This window comes from Pseudophryne corroboree, chromosome 4 (genome assembly GCF_028390025.1).
Source record: "Pseudophryne corroboree isolate aPseCor3 chromosome 4, aPseCor3.hap2, whole genome shotgun sequence".
NCBI lineage: Eukaryota > Metazoa > Chordata > Amphibia > Anura > Myobatrachidae > Pseudophryne > Pseudophryne corroboree.
Window position 1 is genome coordinate 879,627,825 of NC_086447.1, and position 20,523 is coordinate 879,648,347.

The window sequence follows — 20,523 nt, forward strand, 5'->3', positions numbered from 1 at the left end:
CCTTTTTTGTTAATATACCAATTTCCAAACCTTCGTCCAATATTTCCTTTAATTCCTTCTGATATTGTTCTGTTGGGTTCCCTTTTAGTACTGCATACGTGGAATCACGTATGCAGTACGTGATTCTACGTGAGCAGGCCAGCCACGTTTGTGAAACCCAAACACAACAAAAAGAGAATCCGATTTCCTAATAGGAGCAGTTCTCTTCACATAGATACGGAGAGCCCGTACCACATCCAAAGACCGCTCTTTGGGAGACAGATCAGGAGAAACAAGTGACGGAACTACAATCTCCTGATTAAGGTGGAACGAAGAAACCACCTTAGGTAGATAGCCGGGACGAGTCCTAAGAACCGCCCGGTCACGGTGAAATATCAGAAATGGGGAAATACAGGACAAGGCACCCAAATCCGACACTCTTCTAGCTGAAGCAATAGCCAGCAGAAACACCACCTTAAGGGAAAGCCACTTAAGGTCAGCTGAACTAAGAGGTTCAAACGGAGAGTCTTGTAACGCCTCCAAAACCACCGACAAGTCCCAAGGAGCCACAGGCGGGACATAGGGAGGTTGGATACGCAACACGCCCTGAGTAAAGGTATGCACATCAGGTAAGGTCGCAATTTTTCTCTGAAACCACACCGACAAGGCAGATATTTGAACCTTGAGGGAGGTCAGACGCAGCCCTAAGTCCAGGCCCTGCTGAAGAAAAGCCAACAACTGGGCTATACTAAACTTGGAAGAGTCATAATCGTTAGATGCACACCAAACAAAGTAAGAATGCCAGACCCTATAGTAAATCTGAGCCGAAGCCGGTTTCCGAGCCCGCAACATAGTTTGAATGACCGCCTCAGAAAACCCATTAGCCCTTAAGACGGAAGCTTCAAGAGCCACGCCGTCAAAGACAGCCGGGCTAGGTCCTGTTAGACACAGGGGTCCTGAACGAGGAGGTCTGGGCGTTGTGGAAGTAGAAATGGACGCTCTGACGATAGGCCTTGCAGGTCTGAGAACCAGTGCCGCCTGGGCCACGCTGAAGCTATGAGAAGCAGAATTCCTTTTTCTTGCTTGAACTTCCGAATTACCCTGGGCAGGAGTGACACCGGAGGGAACACGTACGGCAGCCGAAACCTCCACGGTACCGCCAGCGCATCCACGAATGCTGCTTGAGGATCCCTTGTCCTTGCTCCGAAGACCGGAACCTTGTGATTGTGTCAAGACGCCATCAGATCTACGTCTGGAAGGCCCCACCTTTCCACTAGGAGTTGAAACACTTCTGGATGGAGGCCCCACTCGCCGGCATGCACGTCCTGACGACTGAGAAAATAAGAATTTACTTACCGATAATTCTATTTCTCGTAGTCCGTAGTGGATGCTGGGAACTCCGTAAGGACCATGGGGAATAGCGGCTCCGCAGGAGTCTGGGCACATCTAAAGAAAGCTTTAGGATCACCTGGTGTGCACTGGCTCCTCCCCCTATGACCCTCCTCCAAGCCTCAGTTAGGATACTGTGCCCGGACGAGCGTACACAATAAGGAAGGATTTTGAATCCCGGGTAAGACTCATACCAGCCACACCAATCACACTGTACAACTTGTGATCTGAACCCAGTCAACAGCATGATAATAGAGGAGCCTCTAGAAAAGATGGCTCACTACAGCAATAACCCGAATTTTTTTTTTTTTTTTTTTGGTAACAATAATTATGTACCAGTATTGCAGACAATCCGCACTTGGGATGGGCGCCCAGCATCCACTACGGACTACGAGAAATAGAATTATCGGTAAGTAAATTCTTATTTTCTCTGACGTCCTAGTGGATGCTGGGAACTCCGTAAGGACCATGGGGATTATACCAAAGCTCCCAAACGGGCGGGAGAGTGCGGATGACTCTGCAGCACCCAATGAGAGAACTCCCGTTCCTCCTCAGCCAGGGTATCAAATTTGTAGAATTTTACAAACGTATTTGCTCCTGACCAAGTAACTGCTCGGCAAAGTTGTAAAGCCGAGACCCCTCGGGCAGCTGCCCAAGATGAGCCCACCTTCCTTGTGGAGTGGGCATTTACAGATTTTTTGGCTGTGGCAGGCCTGCCACAGAATGTGCAAGCTGAAATGTACTACAAATCCAAAGAGCAATAGTCTGCTTAGAAGCAGGAGCACCCAGCTAGTTGGGTGCATACAGGATAAACAGCGAGTCAGATTTCCTGACTCCAGCCGTCCTGGAAACATATATTTTCCGGGTCCTGACAACGTCTAGCAACTTGGAGTCCTCCAAGTCCCTAGTAGCCGCAGGCACCACAATAGGTTTGGTTCAGGTGAACGCTGAAACCACCTTAGGGAGAAACTGAGGACGAGTCCTCAATTCCGCCCTGTCCGAATGGAAAATCAGATAAGGGCTTTTACAGGATAAAGCCACCAATTCTGACACGCGCCTGGCCCAGGCCAGAGCCAACAGCATGACCACTTTTTCTGTGAGATATTTTAACTCCACAGATTTAAGTGGGTCAAACCAATGTGACTTTTGGAACCCAAAAACCACCTTGAGATCCCAAAGTGCCACTGAAGGCACAAAAGGAGGCTGTATATGCAGTACCCCTTTAACAAACGTCTGAACTTCAGGGACTGAAGCTAGTTCTTTTTTGGAAAAAAATCGACAGAGCCGAAATTTGAACCTTAATGGACCCCAATTTCAGGCCCATAGATACTCCTGTTTGCAGGAAATGTAGGAATCGACCCAGTTGAATTTCCTCCGTCGAGCCTTACTGGCCTCGCACCACGCAACATATTTTCGCCAAATGCGGTGATAATGTTTTGCGGTTACATCCTTCCTGGCCTTGATCAGGATAGGGATGACTTCATCCGGAATGCCTTTTTCCTTCAGGATCCGGCGTTCAACCGCCATGCCGTCAACGCAGCCGCGGCAAGTCTTGGAACAGACAAGGTCCCCGCTGAAGCAGGTCCCTTCTTAGAGATAGAGGCCACGGATCCTCCGTGAGCATCTCTTGAAGTTCCGGTCACCAAGTCCTTCTTGGCCAATCCGGAGCCACTAATATAGTGCTTACTCCTCTCCATCTTATCAATCTCAGTACCTTGGGTATGAGAGGCAGAGGAGGGAACCCATACACTGATTGGTACACCCACGGTGTTACCAGAGCATCTACAGCTATTGCCTGAGGGTCCCTTGACCTGGCGCAATACCTGTCGAGTTTTTCCCAACTGTTTATAATCATGTGGAAGACTTCTGGGTGAAGTCCCTACTCTCCCGGGTGGAGGTCGTGCTGAGGAAATCTGCTTCCCAGTTGTCCACTCCCGGAATGAAAACTGCTGACAGTGCTATCACATGGTTTTTCGCCCAGCGAAGAATCCTTGCAGCTTCTGCCATTGCCCTCCTGCTTCTTGTGGCACCCTGTCTGTTTACGTGGGTGACTGCCGTAATGTTGTCCGACTGGATCAACACCGGCTGACCTTGAAGCAGAGGTCTTGCTAAGCTTAGAGCATTGTAAATGGCCCTTAGCTTCAGGATATTTATGTGAAGTGATGTCTCCAGGCTTGACCATAAGCCCTGGATATTCCTTCCCTGTGTGACTGCTCCCCAGCCTCGCAGGCTGGCATCCGTGGTCACCAGGACCCCGTCCTGAATGCCGAATCTGCGGCCCTCTAGAAGATGAGCACTCTGCAACCACCACAGGAGGGATACCCTTGTCCCTGGTGACAGGGTTATCCGCTGATGCATCTGAAGATGCGACCCGGACCATTTGTCCAGTAGGTTCCACTGGAAAGTCTTGCGTGGAATCTGCTGAATGGGATTGCTTCGTAGGAAGCCACCATTTTTACCCAGAACCCTTGTGCATTGATGCACTGAGACTTGGTTCGGTTTTAGGAGGTTCCTGACTAGCTCGGATAACTCCCTGGCTTTCTCCTCCGGGAGAAACACCTTCTTTCTGGACTGTGTCCAGGATCATCCCTAGGAACAGAAGACAAGTCGTCGGAACCAGCTGCGATTTTGGAATATTGAGAATCCAATCGTGCTGCCGCAACACTACCTGAGATAGTGCTACACCGATCTCCAACTGTTCCCTGGATCTTACCCTTATCAGGGAATCGTCCAAGTAAAGGATAACTAAAATTCCCTTCCTTCGAAGGAATATCATCATTTCGGTCATTACTTCAGTAAAGACCCGGGGTGCCGTGGACCATCCCTACGGCAGCGTCTGAACTGATAGTGACAGTTCTGTACCATAACCTGAGATACCCTTGGTGAGAAGGGTAAATTTTGACATGAAGGTAAGTATCCTTGATGTCCCGAGACATCATGTAGTCCCCTTCTTCCAGGTTTGCAATCACTGCTCTGAGTGACTCAATTTTGAATTTGAACCTCTGTATGTAAGTGTTCAAAGATTTTAGATTTTAGATTTTAAATCGGTCTCACCGAGCCGTCTGGCTTCGGTACCACAATAGTGTGGAATAATACCCCGTTCCCTGTTGCAGGAGGGGTACCTTAATTATCACCTGCTGGGAATACAGCTTGTGAATGGCTTCCAAAACTGCCTCCCTGTCAGCGGGAGACGTCGGTAAAACAGACTTTTGGAAACGGCGAGGGGAATACGTCTCGAATTCCAATTTGTACCCCTGAAAATATTACCTGAAGGATCCAGGGGTCTACTTGCGAGTGAGCCGACTGCGCACTGAAATTCATTGAGAACGGGCCCCCACCGTGCCTGAACTTGTAAAGCCCTAGCGTCATACTGAGGGCTTGGCAGAGGCAGAAAAGGGTTTCTGTTCCTGGGAACTGGCTGATCTCTGCAGCCATTTTCCTCTCCCTCTGTCACGTGCAGAAAAGAGGAACCCTTTTGTCCGCTTGCCAACCAGGACTGCGCCTGATAATACGGCGTCTTATTTTGAGAGGCGACCAGGGGTACATCCCCTTTTTTTAAGGCAATACTTCCAAATGCCGTTTGGAATCCGCATCACCTGACCACTTTACTGGTAGAATTGGACAACGCACTTATACTTGATGCCAGTCGGCAAATATTCCGCTGTGCATCATGCATATATAGAAATGCATCTTTTAATTGCTCTATAGGCAATAATATACTGTCCTTATCTAGGATATCAATATTTCCAGTCAGGGAATCCGACCACGCCAACCCAGCACTGCACATCCAGGCTGAGGCGATTGCTGGTCGCAGTATAACACCAGTATGTGTGTAAATACATTTTAGGATACCCTCCTGCTTTCTATCAGCAGGATCCTTAAGGGCGGCCATCTCAGGAGAGGATAGAGCCCTTGTTCTTACAAGCGTGTGAGCGCCTTATCCCCCCTAGGGGGTGTTTCCAACGCCACCTAACCTCTGGCGGGAAAAGGTATACTGCCAATAACTTTTTAGAAATTATCAATTGTTATCGGGGGGAAACCCACGCATCATCACACACCTCATTTTATTTCTCAGATTCAGGAAAACTACAGGAAGTTTTTCCTCACCAAACATAATACCCCTTTTTTTGGTGGTATTCATATTATCAGAAAAGTGTAAACATTTTCCATTGCCTCAATCATGCAATGTGTGGCCCTATTGGAAATCACGGTTGTCTCTTCACCGTCGACACAGGAGTCAGTATCCGTGTCGGCGTCTGTATCTGAGGTAACGGGCGCTTTAGAGCCCCTGTATGAGACGTCTGGACATGCACAAGCTGAGTAGCCGGCTGTCTCATGTCAACCACTGTCTTTAATACAAAGCTGACACTGTCACGCAATTTCAACAGTACATCCACTCAGGTGTCGACCCCCTAGGGGGTGACAACACTATTACAGACACTCTATTCCGTCTCCACATCATTTTTCTCCTCATACATGTCGACACAAACGTACCGACACACAGCACACACACAGGGAATGCTCTGATAGAGGACAGGACCCCACTAGCCCTTTGGGGAGACAGAGGGAGAGTTTGCCAGCACACACCAGAGCGCTATATATATACAGGGATAACCTTATATAAGTGTTTTTCCCTTTATAGCTGCTGTATTGTTTATACTGCGCCTAATTTGTGCCCCCCTCTCTTTTTTAACCCCTTTCTGTAGTGTAGTGACTGCAGGGGAAAGCCAGGGAGCTTCCCTCCAACTGAGCTGTGAGGGAAAATGGCGCCAGTGTGCTGAGGAGATAGGCTCCGCCCCTTTCTCGGCGTCCTTATCATCCGTTTTTCTGTATGTTTTGGCAGGGGTTAAATGCATCCATATAGCCCAGGAGTTATATGTGATGCATTTATTTTAGCCATATAAGGTTTTTATCGATTTATTGCGTCTCAGGGCGCTGCCCCCCCAGCGCCCTGCACCCTCAGTGACCGGAGTGTGAAGTGTGCTGAGAGCAATGGCGCACAGCTGCGGTGCTGTGCGCTACCTTATCTGAAGACAGGATCGTCTTCTGCCGCCGATTTTCCGGACCTCTTCGCTCTTCTGGCTCTGTAAGGGGGCCGGCGGCGCGGCTCCGGGACCCATCCAGGCTGAACCTGTGATCGTCCCTCTGGAGCTAATGTCCAGTAGCCAAGAAGCCCAATCCACTCTGCACGCAGGTGAGTTCGCTTCTTCTCCCCTTAGTCCCTCGATGCAGTGAGCCTGTTGCCAGCAGGTCTCACTGAAAATAATAAACCTAAACTAAAACTTTCACAAAGAGCTCAGGAGAGCCCCTAGTGTGCACCCTTCTCGTTCGGGCACAGAGATCTAACTGAGGCTTGGAGGAGGGTCATAGGGGGAGGAGCCAGTGCACACCAGGTGATCCTAAAGCTTTCTTTAGATGTGCCCAGACTCCTGCGGAGCCGCTATTCCCCATGGTCCTTACGGAGTTCCCAGCATCCACTAGGACGTCAGAGAAAGTCCGCTTTCCAATTCAGGACTCCCGGAATGAATATTGCCGATATGGCCGGTAGATGGCGTTCTGCCCACTGTAGAATCCGTGAGACTTCATTCATTGCTAGGCGGCTTCGGAGTGCCGCCTTGATGATTTATGTAAGCCACTGTGGTGGCGTTGTCCAACTGTACTTGAACCGGACGGTTCTGAATTAAATGCTGGGCTAGGTTTAAGGCATTGAAGACCGCCCGCAACTCCAGAATATTGATCGAGAGGAGGGACACATCCTTGGTCCACCGCCCCTGAAGGGAGTGTTGCTCCAGCACTGCGCCCCAACCTCTTAGACTGGCATCTGTCGTCAACAGGACCCAGTCGGATATCCAGAACGGACGGCCCCTGCACAGTTGTTGGTCCCGGAGCCACCAGAGCAGCGACAGACGGAACTCCGGAGTCAATGAGATCATTTGAGACCTGATCCGGTGAGGCAGGCCGTTCCATTTGGCTAGAATCAGCCTCTGGAGAGGGCGAGAATGAAATTGAGCGTACTCCACCATGTCGAATGCTGACACCATGAGGCCCAGCACCTGCATCGCCGAATGTATCGACATTTGCGGACGAGATAGGAAGCAACGAATCCTGTCCTGAAGTTTCAGGACTTTCTCCTGAGACAGGAACAACCGCTGGTTATGAGTGTCCAATAGTGCTCCCAGATGCACCATACTCTGAGCAGGGATCAGGGATGACTTCTTCCAGTTGATGAGCCACCCATGGGCTTGCAGAAACCGGACCGTCACATCTAGATGACGCAGGAGAAGTTCTGGGGAATTTGCCAGGATTAACAAGTCGTCCAAATACGGCAGTATCCTGACCCCTTGACGGCGGAGTACCACCGTCATCACCGCAATGACTTTTGTAAAGACTCGCGGAGCCGTTGTTAAACCAAAAGGTAACGCCCAAAACTGGTAATGGCAGTTGCCAATCGCAAATCTCAGGTATTGCTGATGAGACACTGTTATAGGAACATGCAGGTAAGCATCCTGTATATCCAGGGAGACCATGAAGTCCCCAGGTTCCAAGGCCAGAACTATAGAGCGAAGGGTTTCCATCCGGAACTTGGAAACCTTCACAAACCTGTTCAATGCCTTGAGGTTGAGAATGGGCCGGGAGGACCCATTCGGTTTCGGGACTAGAAACAGCGGAGAATGGTACCCCCGGCCCCTCTGCGCAAGAGGCACCTGTACTACGACTCCTGTATCCAGGAGGGTCTGTACCACTGAATGTAGAGTGTTTGCCTTTGTCTTGTCCAACGGGACATCTGTCTGGCAAAATCGATGAGGGGGTCGGTTTTTGAAGGCTATGGCGTAACCTTGTGTGACGACTTCCCGTACCCAGGCATCTGAAGTGGTCTTCAACCATTCCTGGGTATACCCTAAAGCCGGACCCCCACCCTGGGATCCCCCAGCGGGAGGCCCGCCCCATCATGTGGCAGGCTTATCTGTCTTGGAAGCTGGCTGACGGGCCGCCCAGGCTCTTTTGGGCTTAGGCTTACCAGGTTTGGAAGTGAAGGCCGCCTCTTTAATATAACGAGAAGCTGTGACAATATAAGACAAGAATGTCTAGCATGGTCAGAGGAGATTTCAGCATCTAACTCCAAGGCCCATGCTTCAATGGCCTCTGCAGCCCAAGTAGCTGCAATAGTGGTCCTTTGTGCAGCACCTGTGAGGGTGTGAATCGCTTTCAGACAACCCTCCACACGTTTATCCGTAGGCTCTGTTAGAGACGTGGTGGTGACCGGTAGGGATGAGGAAACCACCATCCTAGCCACATGTGAGTCCACTGGAGGAGGCGTTTCCCAATTCTTAGACCGCTCCGGCGCGAGGGGATAGCGAGCCAACATCTACTTTTGAGGCACAAACTTCGTACCCGGGTTTTCCCAGGGTTCCTGACGTATATCAATTAGGTGGTCAGAGTGAGGTAAAACTTGTTTAATCACCTTCTGACGCTTGAACCTATCTGGTTTCTTAGGAGGAACGGATGGCTCGGGATCATCCGTAATCTGTAAAATTAACTTAATAGCCTCCAAGAGATAAGGCACATCTACATGTGAACCACCCTCCCCATCAGCCGTATCTGAGTCAGAACCTGTGGGGTCAGTGTAAGTGCCGTCTTCATCCGACGAGGTGTCAGTGACAGCAGTGGATTGTGAGGAGACAAGCGCTCGCTTAGAGGACCCCTTGGACATAGGCGAGCGACGGTCAGACTTTTTAGTAGTCAGGGACTGGTTCAACTTTTTTTTTGAGCAGATAAATCGTCCGCCCACGGTGGGTTAGCTGCAGGGACCACAAACGGTTGTACCGGCATTGGGGGTCCCATAGGGGGTGTTAGTTTATGAACTAGTGTATGCAGAAGCGTGGAAAAAGTGGCCCACGGCGGGTCATTATTTGCCCCCGTTGCCACCGTCCCACTGGGGGGCAAGGAGCCCCCAGAACCAGAGCCCAAAGCTGCTATATTCTCCTAATAGGTATCTGTGCCTTCAGCAACACCGGCAGTGTGTTCAGCCCCAGAACCGTTACCCTCAGAAGCAGACATGATATAACTTGCAGTATCAGGTAACACAGTACAATTTGTCAGCAGCACGATACCTCTAGCCCAAACCCCTGCGCAGTGTAGTCAGCACCAGCAGAGACAAGGAGCGATATGGTGACTAAATCACAGAGAAAAATACGTAATACAGTATATCTTTGTGAAAATCCTATATTAGATAAAACCTGACGCACCAAGCCCCCTCAGGTTATGAAATATAGGGATAGCAGGTTGAGTGAAAGACACGAAATGGACACCACTCAGCTATCAAATGCACACACAAATAGTCAGTTTGTACAATGCAGAGGTTATTACTAACAATAATACTGCACTGGACTAGCTTACACAGCTATATAACAATAGATATAACAGTACACAGTAAGCACTCGATGTATATCACAGGGTAATTGTACTAGGAAACCCTGACTAAATGCACTCTTTCTTAACTAACACTGACTAAAAAAGGCAGGTAGAATACTTAAGTGTCTTGTAAAGTCACAGCACTGACAACCAGGCGGCTTTACATAGGAGGATTTGCCCAAGCATTCCCAGGAACAGTGAGCTGAGGGATAATGGCGCCCTGGGGCTGGGAGAGGGGCTTCAGGTCCAAGCTCTATCCCCCTGCTGGCAAAACCACCGGGTACTACGGGCTCTAATAAAACGGTTTATAGAGAAAACCTGACCTGTCCCATGCCCTGTGGATCTAGTGGGATCGCCTGTACTGCCACAGTGTCCACCGCCAGCGCGTGCGGCCCGCCTCCCACTGACCGCGCCGGATCGCGATAAAGATTGGGTGCCGCAAGCGGGTCCCACTTAGCACCTCCCGAAGCGCGGCCACGCGATCCCGGAGAGCCCCCGTCGTGTGTGCCTGACAAGAAAAAAACCGAAGCCTCCAGCTGTAGTTACCCGCCAACCAGGGCTCGGGAGTCTACAGCGCCGCTGGGGAGAGCCGGAGCTGCAGCCGTGAAGGTCCACTGACATGTACCACTGCTGCGGCCCTTAAAGTCTTCACTTTTTTCCTCAGAAAAAAAGCTCTTCTTAGGGCTGCCTGGAGCAGCCCCTCTGTTAAGTGCCTGCTACTGCAGCACCAACTACAAAACTGAGATCCTGTGCAGGGAGGCGGGGTGATATAGGAGGCGGCGCTATGCATTCTGGGAACAGTCAAAGCTTTGAGCCTGTTGGTGCCTCAGATCAAGATCCTACTCTACACCCCATTGTCCATTCCTTGTGGAGCCCAGTGTACCCTGCAGCAGAAAGTTGAAGATTTTTTTTTTAAAATATGTGAAAAACTCATGTCGACCTTTTGTCATGTCGACCTAGAAACCATGTCGACCTACTTACTGTCGACCAATAGTGGTCGGCCTAGACATTGTCGACCTAAGTCTTGTCGACCTAGAGATCGGATCCCGTGGCAAACAGGGGAAGTATTGTTGGGCATAATATTAATACTGGGACACTGTGGAACATAATATTAATGCTGGCTGCATTGTGTAGCATTCTTAAGGTCTTATGTGAGAGTTTACAATCTAGAAAATTACCCCAAAATCCAAAACATATAGGGTGAATTCAGTTGCTGGCGTCTTGCTCGTCCGGACGATTCCACCCCACACCCGCCGCACTTTACGGCAGCAGGATCTCACTCAAAAGTGTTCACTACTCCTCAGGGTGCACATCGGACTGCTGTTGCCGGCGTGTGAGCATTGCAACAATGGTAATTTGCCCCCTTCACCCACAATTGAATTTCCCTCTGTAGTATCAAATCATAAATATATACAGTAAATGTACTATAAGTGCCCAGTAGAAATAAAAAGTGAAATGATTTATGAAATATGACCTGGACCTTTAGCAGGATACATACCAGCTTTAATAGATTTATATCTCGTACGCATCTAATAACTATACTAGATTCACTCTCATCTGGTCTCATCATTTTTTGTGCCCCCAATGTCCTTATTAGCGACAGGATGTTTCTCAAGCCAAAATCATAATGCACCTAAGGACATGTAATTAAAGGCTGTTTTAAGATGCTACTTGATCTAACAGATTTATCAATATTATTATTATTATTATTAATTATAATAAATCATTCACAGATATTAAATACTGTAGGCTAACTCCTCTTTACAGCTTGCAGATAATGAGAGTACTAACGGACAAATTCCACAAACTCTAAGAACAGGTAGTAACTTATTCATACCTCCCAACATGACCCTCTCCAGGAGGGACAGAATGCTCTGCTCCTGGACTTCCCTCTTACTGTATGATTGCTGGCACCTGTGCTGAAACACCTTCCTATCCATTACCCTGTTCAAAACAGGTGCCGGCAATCATAACTTAAGAGAAAAGACCAGAAGCAGCGTATTTTGTCCCTCCTGGAGAGGGTCATGTTGGGAGGTATGACTTATTGCTCCTGGCTAACTTTTACAAGGTCATTGCCACATGTGTAAAAACACGATTTTAAGTTAAATAATTTTCTCTGAATCCTTCGGGGAAAATTATGCTTTGGTAAGAGGGCCATCTACAAATTTGACACTTTATGAAATATATACAAAGTGTGCAATTTCTCCCTTCCCTAGAGGGAATAGTTGTTTTTCTTACAAAGCCCAACAGAACAGAATCAAGAGTAAAGAAACAAAGAAAGACAGATAAACAGTATTCCCCATAACAATTAAAATTAACTTTATACAAGAGAACTAGAGTGTAATGGGTTAGATGCACATATGGCCTGATTCTGATTTGGAGGTAAAGCAAAAAACGTTGCATCTGTAACAAACCATGTGGCATGCAAGGGGAGTAAATACATTTATATTTTTTCTCTGCATGTAGGCCACAAATGTTGACAGTTTTATTTTTACACTGCAATTTAGATTTGTGAAAGAACAGAACATGGACCTAGCTACCTACAGAAAGAGCTGACAGAACAGGTACCTGTTTAGTAAGCTGTTCCTCGCAGAGTTTATATAGAGCATAACATTTCTGAGACAAAGAAACGTTGTCTAGAAAGCCAATACTTGCAAGCTTCACTCGTATTATAATCTGAAAGAATTGGAAACACAAAATATGAAATTAGAATTTAATTTCATGGATATAGAATGCAATCTTGTGACATAATCCTTATTTCGGAATGTTGACCACAGCGCCGTAACTATGTGTGTGCCAGGTGTGCCTGGCACACAGCGCAGTCGCCCTGAGGGCGCAACGGCCAGCGGCTTGTAATGAGTCAAATTGACTCATTACAAGCCGCCTCTGCTGTGCTGGTTGCGCCGCACTGCAGAAGCCGGAGGCAGGGGATGAGAGCAGCAGCGCCGGAGGCAGGGGTGGAGGAGGAGGGAGGGGGACTGGAGCTGCAGCAGCGCTATGTAATTGGTAGTGGCGCCGCTGCAGCAGTCCCTTTCCTTCCGCATTGGCTGCCCGCCGCTGCTGTGAATGCTGGGACACGCTTTGCACATCCCAGCATTCACAGTGGTGGTGGGCAGCCAATGCAGAAGCAGAGGGACAGCTGCATCGGCGCCTCTACCAATTACATAGCGCTGCTGCAGCTCCAGTCCCCCTCCCTCCTCCTCCTTCCCCCCTGCCCGGGATCTGCCAGCACCGAGGAGCCTGACTGCCAGCGGGGAGAGATGGTAAGTATCTATCTATCTCTCTCTCTATCTATCTATTCTGTCTGCCGCAATGTGTAAAAAGGGGGACTGGCTGCCGTAATGTGTAAAAAGGGGGATGCTGTCTGCCGTAATGTGTAAAAAGGGGGACGCTGTCTCCTGTAATGTGTAAAAAGGGGGACGCTGTCTGCCGTAATGTGTAAAAAGTGGGACACTGTCTGCCGTAATGTGTAAAAAGGGGGACGCTGTCTGCCGTAATGTGTAAAAAGGGGATGCTGTCTGCCGTAATGTGTAAAAAGGAGGCGCTGTCTGCCGTAATGTGTAAAAAGGGGAAGCTGTCTGTCGTAATGTGTAAAAAGAGGAAGCTGTCTGCCGTAATGTGTAAAAAGGGGAAGCTGTCTGCCGTAATGTGTAAAAAGGGGGACGCTATCTGCCGTAATGTGTAAAAAGGGCATGCTGTCTGCCGTAATGTGTAAAAAGGGGGACTGTCTGCCATAAAAGTGTAAAAGGGGCTTTACCTGGTGTAGTGGTGCTACTGTGCAGCGTAATTTGAATAATGGAGACTACTGTGCGCCGTAGTATGAATTGGTATTATTTTGTGGCCATGCCCCTTCCCCATGAAGCCACGCCCCTATATATGTTTTGTGCACCTACGGCGCGCACTGCCCCTATCTTGCATAGGTGGGGGGGGGGGGGCAATGCAGTTTCTTGCACACAGCGCTAAAATGCCTAGTTACGGCACTGGTTAACCATTAGTTATGCACAGAATACAGAATAATGAAGCATATGGGGAATCATTGGTTACATTGCAATACCATCTGACACTTCATTTGTAACTAAATAGCAGTACTGGAACTGTTTGTCCTTAGACATCATTGGAAAGACTAACTGGATTAATGTAACAGTTTGAAATAAGATGTAAAAATAAGATTTTACTTACCGATAAATCTATTTCTCATAGTCCGTAGTGGATGCTGGGGACTCCGTCAGGACCATGGGGAATAGCGGCTCCGCAGGAGACAGGGCACAAAAGCAAGCTTTTAGGATCACATGGTGTGTACTGGCTCCTCCCCCTATGACCCTCCTCCAAGCCTCAGTTAGGTACTGTGCCCGGACGAGCGTACACAATAAGGAAGGATCTTGAATCCCGGGTAAGACTCATACCAGCCACACCAATCACACCGTACAACTTGTGATTTGAACCCAGTTAACAGTATGATAACAATGAAGTAGCCTCTAAAAAAGATGGCTCACAACAATAATAACCCGATTTTTTTTTTTTTTTTTGTAACAATAACTATGTACAAGTAATGCAGACAATCCGCACTTGGGATGGGCGCCCAGCATCCACTACGGACTATGAGAAATAGATTTATCGGTAAGTAAAATCTTATTTTCTCTAACGTCCTAGTGGATGCTGGGGACTCCGTCAGGACCATGGGGATTATACCAAAGCTCCCAAACGGGCGGGAGAGTGCGGATGACTCTGCAGCACCGAATGAGAGAACTCAAGGTCCTCCTCAGCCAGGGTATCAAATTTGTAGAATTTAGCAAACGTGTTTGCCCCTGACCAAGTAGCTGCTCGGCAAAGTTGGAAAGCCGAGACCCCTCGGGCAGCCGCCCAAGATGAGCCCACCTTCCTTGTGGAATGGGCATTTACAGATTTTGGCTGTGGCAGGCCTGCCACAGAATGTGCAAGCTGAATTGTACTACAAATCCAACGAGCAATAGTCTGCTTAGAAGCAGGAGCACCCAGCTTTTTGGGTGCCTACAATATAAACAGCAAGTCAGACTTTCTGACTCCAGCCGTCCTGGAATTATATATATATATATATTTTCAGGGCCCTGACAACGTCTAGCAACTTGGAGTCCTCCAAGTCCCTAGTAGCCGCAGGCACCACAATAGGTTGTTTCAGGTGAAACGCTGACACCACCTTAGGAAGAAACTGGGGACGAGTCCGCAGTTCTGCCCTGTCCGAATGGAAAATCAAATATGGGCTTTTGTAAGACAAAGCCGCCAATTTTGACAATCGCCTGGCCGAGGCCAGGGCCAACAGCATGGTCACTTTCCATGTGAGATATTTCAAATCCACAGATTTGAGTGGTTCAAACCAATATGATTTGAGGAATCCCAACACTACGTTGAGATCCCACGGTGCCACTGGAGGCACACAAGGGCTGTATATGCAATACTCCCTTGACAAACGTCTGGACTTCAGGAACTGAAGCCAATTCTTTCTGGAAGAAAATCTATAGGGCCGAAACTTGAACCTTAATGGACCCCAATTTGAGGCTCATAGACACTCCTGTTTGCAGGAAGTGCAGAAATCGACCTAGTTGAAATTTTTTCGTGGGGCCCTCCTGGCCTCACCCACGCAACATATTTTTACCACATGTGGTGATAACGTTGTGCGGTCACCTCCTTCCTGGCTTTGACCAGGGTAGGTATGACCTCTTCCGGAATGCCTTTTCCCTTAGGATCCGGCGTTCAAACCGCCATGCCGTCAAACGCAGTCGCGGTAAGTCTTGGAACAGACAAGGTCCCTGCTGGAGCAGGTCCTTTCTTAAAGGCCGATGCCACGGTTCCTCTTGGACCAGACATGGTACTTGCTGAAAGCAAATCCCTTCTTAGCTCCCGAGGCCATTAGTCCTCTGTGAGCATCTCTTGAAGTTCCGGTTACCAAGTCCCTCTTGGCCAATCCGGAGCCACGAGTATAGTTCTTACTCCTCTATGTCTTATAATTCTCAATACCTTGGTTATGAGAAGCAGAGAAGGGAACACATACACCGACTGTTACACCCACGGTGTTACCAGGACGTCCACAGCTATCGCCTGAAGGTCTCGTGACCTGGCGCAATACCTGTCCCATTTTTTTGTTCGGGCGGGACGCCATCATGTCCACCTTTGGTCTTTCCCAACGGTTCACAATCATGCGGAAAACTTCCCGATGAAGTTCCCACTCTCCCGGGTGGAGGTCGTGCCTGCTGAGGAAGTCTGCTTCCCAGTCGTCCACTCCCGGAATGAACACTGCTGACAGTGCTATCACATGATTTTCCGCCTAGCGAAAAATCCTTGCAGTTTTGCCACTGCCCTCCTGCTTCTTGTGCCGCCCTTTCTGTTTACGTGGGCGACTGCCGTGATGTTATCCCACTGGATCAATACCGGCTGACCTTGAAGCAGAGGTCTTGCTAAGCTTAGAGCATTATAAATTTGCTCTTAGCTCCAGTATATTTATGTGGAGAGAATTCTCCAGACTTGATCACACTCCTTGTGTGACTGCTCCCCAGCCTCTCAGGCTGGCCTCCGTGGTCACGAGCATCCAATCCTGAATGCCGAATCTGCGGCCCTCTAGAAGATGAGCACTCTGTAATCACCACAGGAGAGACACCCTTGTCCTTGGATATAGGGTTATCCGCTGATGCATCTGAAGATGCGATCCGGACCATTTGTCCAGCAGATCCCACTGAAGAGTTCTTGCGTGAAATCTGCCGAATGGAAGCGCTTCGTAATAAGCCACCATTTTTACCAGGACTCTTGTGCAATGATGCACTGACACTTTTCCTGGTTTTAGGAGGATCCCGATTAGCTCGGATAACTCCCTGGCTTTCTCCTCTGGGAGAAACACCTTTTCCTGGACTGTGTCCAGAATCATCCCTAGGACCAGCAGACGTGTCGTCGGAACAACTGCGGTTTTGGAATATTTAGAATCCACCCGTGCTGTCGTAGAACTACTTGAGATAGTGCTACTCCGACCTCCAACTGTTCTCTGGACCTTGTTCTTATCAGGAGGTCGTCCATTTTTCTTTGAAGACGAATCCTCCTTTCGGTCATTACCTTGGTAAGGACCCGGGGTGCCTTGGACAATCCAACGGCATCGTCTTGAAACTGATAGTGACAGTTCTGTACCACGAACCTGAGGTACCCTTGGTGAGAAAAGGCAAATTTTGGGACATGGAGGTAAGCATCCCTGATGTCCCGGGACACCATATAGTCCCCTTGTTCTTTGCTATGACTGCTCTGAGTGACTCCATCTGGATTTGAACCCTTGTAAGTGTTCAAATTTTTCAGATTTAGAATAGGTCTCACCTAGCCTTCAGTACCACCATATAGTGTGGAGTAATACCCCTTTCCTTGTTGTCGGAGGGGTAAATTTATTATCACCTGCTGGGAATACAGCTTGTGAATTGTTTTCAATACTGCCTCCCTGTCGGAGGGAGACATTGGTACAGCAGACTACAGGAACCTGCGAGGGGGGAAACCTCTCGACATTCCAATCTGTACCCCTTGGATACTACTTGTAGGATCCAGGGGTCCTGTACGGTCCCAGCGTCATGCTGAGAACTTGGTAGAAGCGGTGGAGGGCTTCTGTTCCTGGGAATGGGCTGCCTGCTGCAGTCTTCTTCCCTTTCCTCTATCCCTGGGCAGATATGACTCTTATAGGGACGAAAGGACTGAGGCTGAAAAGACGGTGTCTTTTTCTGCAGAGATGTGACTTAGGGTAAAAAACGGTGGATTTTCCAGCAGTTGCCCTGGCCACCAGGTCCCATGGACCGACCCCAAATAACTCCTCCCCTTTATACGGCAATACATCTTTGTGCCGTTTGGAATCTGCATCACCTGACCACTGTCGTGTCCATAAACATCTTCTTGCAGATATGGACATCGCATTTACTCTTGATGCCAGAGTGCAAATATCCCTCTGCGCATCTCGCATATATAGAAATGCATCCTTTAAATGCTCTATAGTCAATAAAATACTGTCCCTGTCAAAGGTATCAATATTTTTAGTCAGGGAATCCGACCAAGCCACCTCAGCTCTGCACATCCAGGCTGAGGCGATCGCTGGTCGCAGTATAACACCAGCATGTGTGTGTATACTTTTTAGGATATTTTTCAGCCTCCTATCAGCTGGCTCCTTAAGTACGGCCCTATCCGTAGATGGTACCGCCACTTGTTCTGATAAGCGTGTGAGCGCCTTATCCACCCTGAGGGGTGTTTCCCACCGCGCCTTAACTTCTGGCGGGAAAGGGTATACCGCCAATAATTTTCTATCGGGGGAAACCCACGCATCATCACACACTTCATTTAATTTATCTGATTCAGGAAAAACTACAGGTAGTTTTTTCACCTCACACATAATACCCTTTTTTGTGGTACTTGGAGTATCAGAAATATGTAACACCTCCTTCATTGCCCTTAACGTGTGGCCCTAAAAGAAAATACGTTTGTTTCTTCACCGTCGACACTGAAATCAGTGTCCGTGTCTGGGTCTGTGTCGACTGACTGAGGTAAATGGGCATTTTACAGCCCCTGACGGTGTTTGAGACGCCTGGACAGATACTAATTTGTTCGCCGGCCCTCTCATGTCGTCAACCGGCTTGCAGCGTGTTGACATTGTCACGTAATTTCCATAAATAAGCCATCCATTCCGGTGTCGACTCCCTAGAGAGTGACATCACCATTACAGGCAATTTGCTCCGCCTCCTCACCAATATTTTCCTCATACATGTCGACACACACGTACCGACATACAGCACACACATAGGGAATGCTCTGATAGAGGACAGGACCCACTAGCCCTTTGGGGAGACAGAGGGAGAGTTTGCCAGCACACACCAAAACGCTATAATTATCCAGGGACAACCTTTATATAAGTGTTCCTCCCTTATAGCATTTTAATATATATACATATCGCCAAATCAGTGCCCCCCCTCTCTGTTTTAACCCTGTTTCTGTAGTGCAGTGCAGGGGAGAGCATGGGAGCCTTCCCACCAGCCTTTCTGTGAGGGAAAATGGCGCTGTGTGCTGAGGAGAATAGGCCCCGCCCCCTTTTCGGCGGGCTTCTTCTCCGGAGTTTTAGATATCTGGCAGGGGTTAAATACATCCATATAGCCTCAAGGGCTATATGTGATGTATTTTTCGCCATACAGGTATTATACATTGCTGCCCAGGGCGCCCCCCCCCAGCGCCCTGCACCCTCCGTGACCGCTGTGTGAAGTGTGCTGACAACAATGGCGCACAGCTGCAGTGCTGTGCGCTACCTGATGAAGACTGAGAGTCTTCTGCCGCCTGGTTCCGGACCTCTTCATCTTCAGCGTCTGCAAGGGGGGTCGGCGGCGCGGCTCCGGGACGAACCCCAGGGCGAGCCCTGTGTTCCGACTCCCTCTGGAGCTATGTCCAGTAGCCTAAGAATCCAATCCATCCTGCACGCAGGTGAGTTGAAAATCTCTCCCCTAAGTCCCTCGATGCAGTGAGCCTGTTGCCAGCAGGACTCACTGAAAATAAAGAACCTAAAAACTTTTTCTAAGTAACTCTTTAAGAGAGCCGATTGCGTCCTAGGCGCTTAAAAAATAGTTGATTTGTACAATACGTTCCTTTTTGGAGATGGGATGGCCTCAGAATTGGTTCCCGCCTTGTATTGTAATCTCGTCCGGTTGTATTGTACCGTAATTATTCAAACATGTGGAAGAAAAAGATAGCATATAATGTGTAGTATTTCTAATAGTCAAAAACTGACAAACAAATGAAGAATGATCGTGGTAAGAAAGATGCTCCACAGATATCTTGCGTACCCCACTCACAATAAGGTGAATGTGGGTGTATCCATAAAGGTATCTTTTAGTATAATGATGTTAACTGCATCCAGACAACCAGACACTGTGTTGTGGTGGTTTAATAAAACACAGGCGTACCCAAAACTCACACGAAGGAAGTAGAGGGCACTCCTTGAAAGGTATCTTTTACATTCAGTTTTCTTCAAAAAAATAAAGCGTACCCCAACTCACACTGGCACGGAGAGCTGTAATCCTATCAAGGTTTCTTTATTCCGTAATGGTGCTGTCAATAGACTTCAGTGCTTTGGTTTAATGACTCGCAGATATGCAGAGAAGAGGAAATAATGACAAGCAATGTGTGATATTGTTTCAAACCAAAAGAATGCACAGGATAGAAGGTACCAGTGTTACGTGGGACAATCGTGTTTAACGTACCCCACTTACATCAACAAGAGGGTAATAATAAGCCCATAAAGGTATCTTTCATATGAAGACTGTCATAAACCATAAAGTAAAGGCTTAATCTAGGATGGATTGCTGTAAACAGGCGTACCCCAACTCACACTGGATAGATGGCACACGTTCCTATAGCAGTATCTTTCACACCATGACACTCAAATGTAGGCGTACCCAGACTCACGTTGCAGTGGAATAGATGAATCCTATCAAGGTATCTTTTGTGGGCTCAAAAAACCTCTCTCCAATCAGTGTGTAATAGTGAACAAATTCACACAAAAGAAATATGTGCAAATTCTCCAGAGGAAATTCCAAATAAAATATCCAAAAAAATCCAAAAAATTGTACTTTATTCCAATCTGACAGAACACCAGGTTTTTCAGATACGCGAAAAATCCAAGTTCAATATAAAACAATGAATGTCCATAAAATTATATTCAAATATCCGAAAAAAAGGGATAAGATATAAAAAGGGAAAAATACTTAAAAGAGG

General features: G+C 48.2%; 1 protein-coding gene across 1 annotated transcript in view; it reads right to left on the reverse strand.

Annotated features, from left to right (window-relative positions):
- The window catches only part of DNAH8 (dynein axonemal heavy chain 8), a 1,853,457-nt gene that overhangs the window by 700,788 nt on the left and 1,132,146 nt on the right, over positions 1-20,523 (reverse strand). The window contains exons 47-48 of the mRNA XM_063918852.1: positions 12,349-12,456; positions 11,279-11,413 (exon numbers count right to left, since the gene is read on the reverse strand). Coding sequence (XP_063774922.1) covers positions 11,279-11,413; positions 12,349-12,456 — 243 coding nt within the window. The remainder of the gene's footprint in view (positions 1-11,278; positions 11,414-12,348; positions 12,457-20,523) is intronic.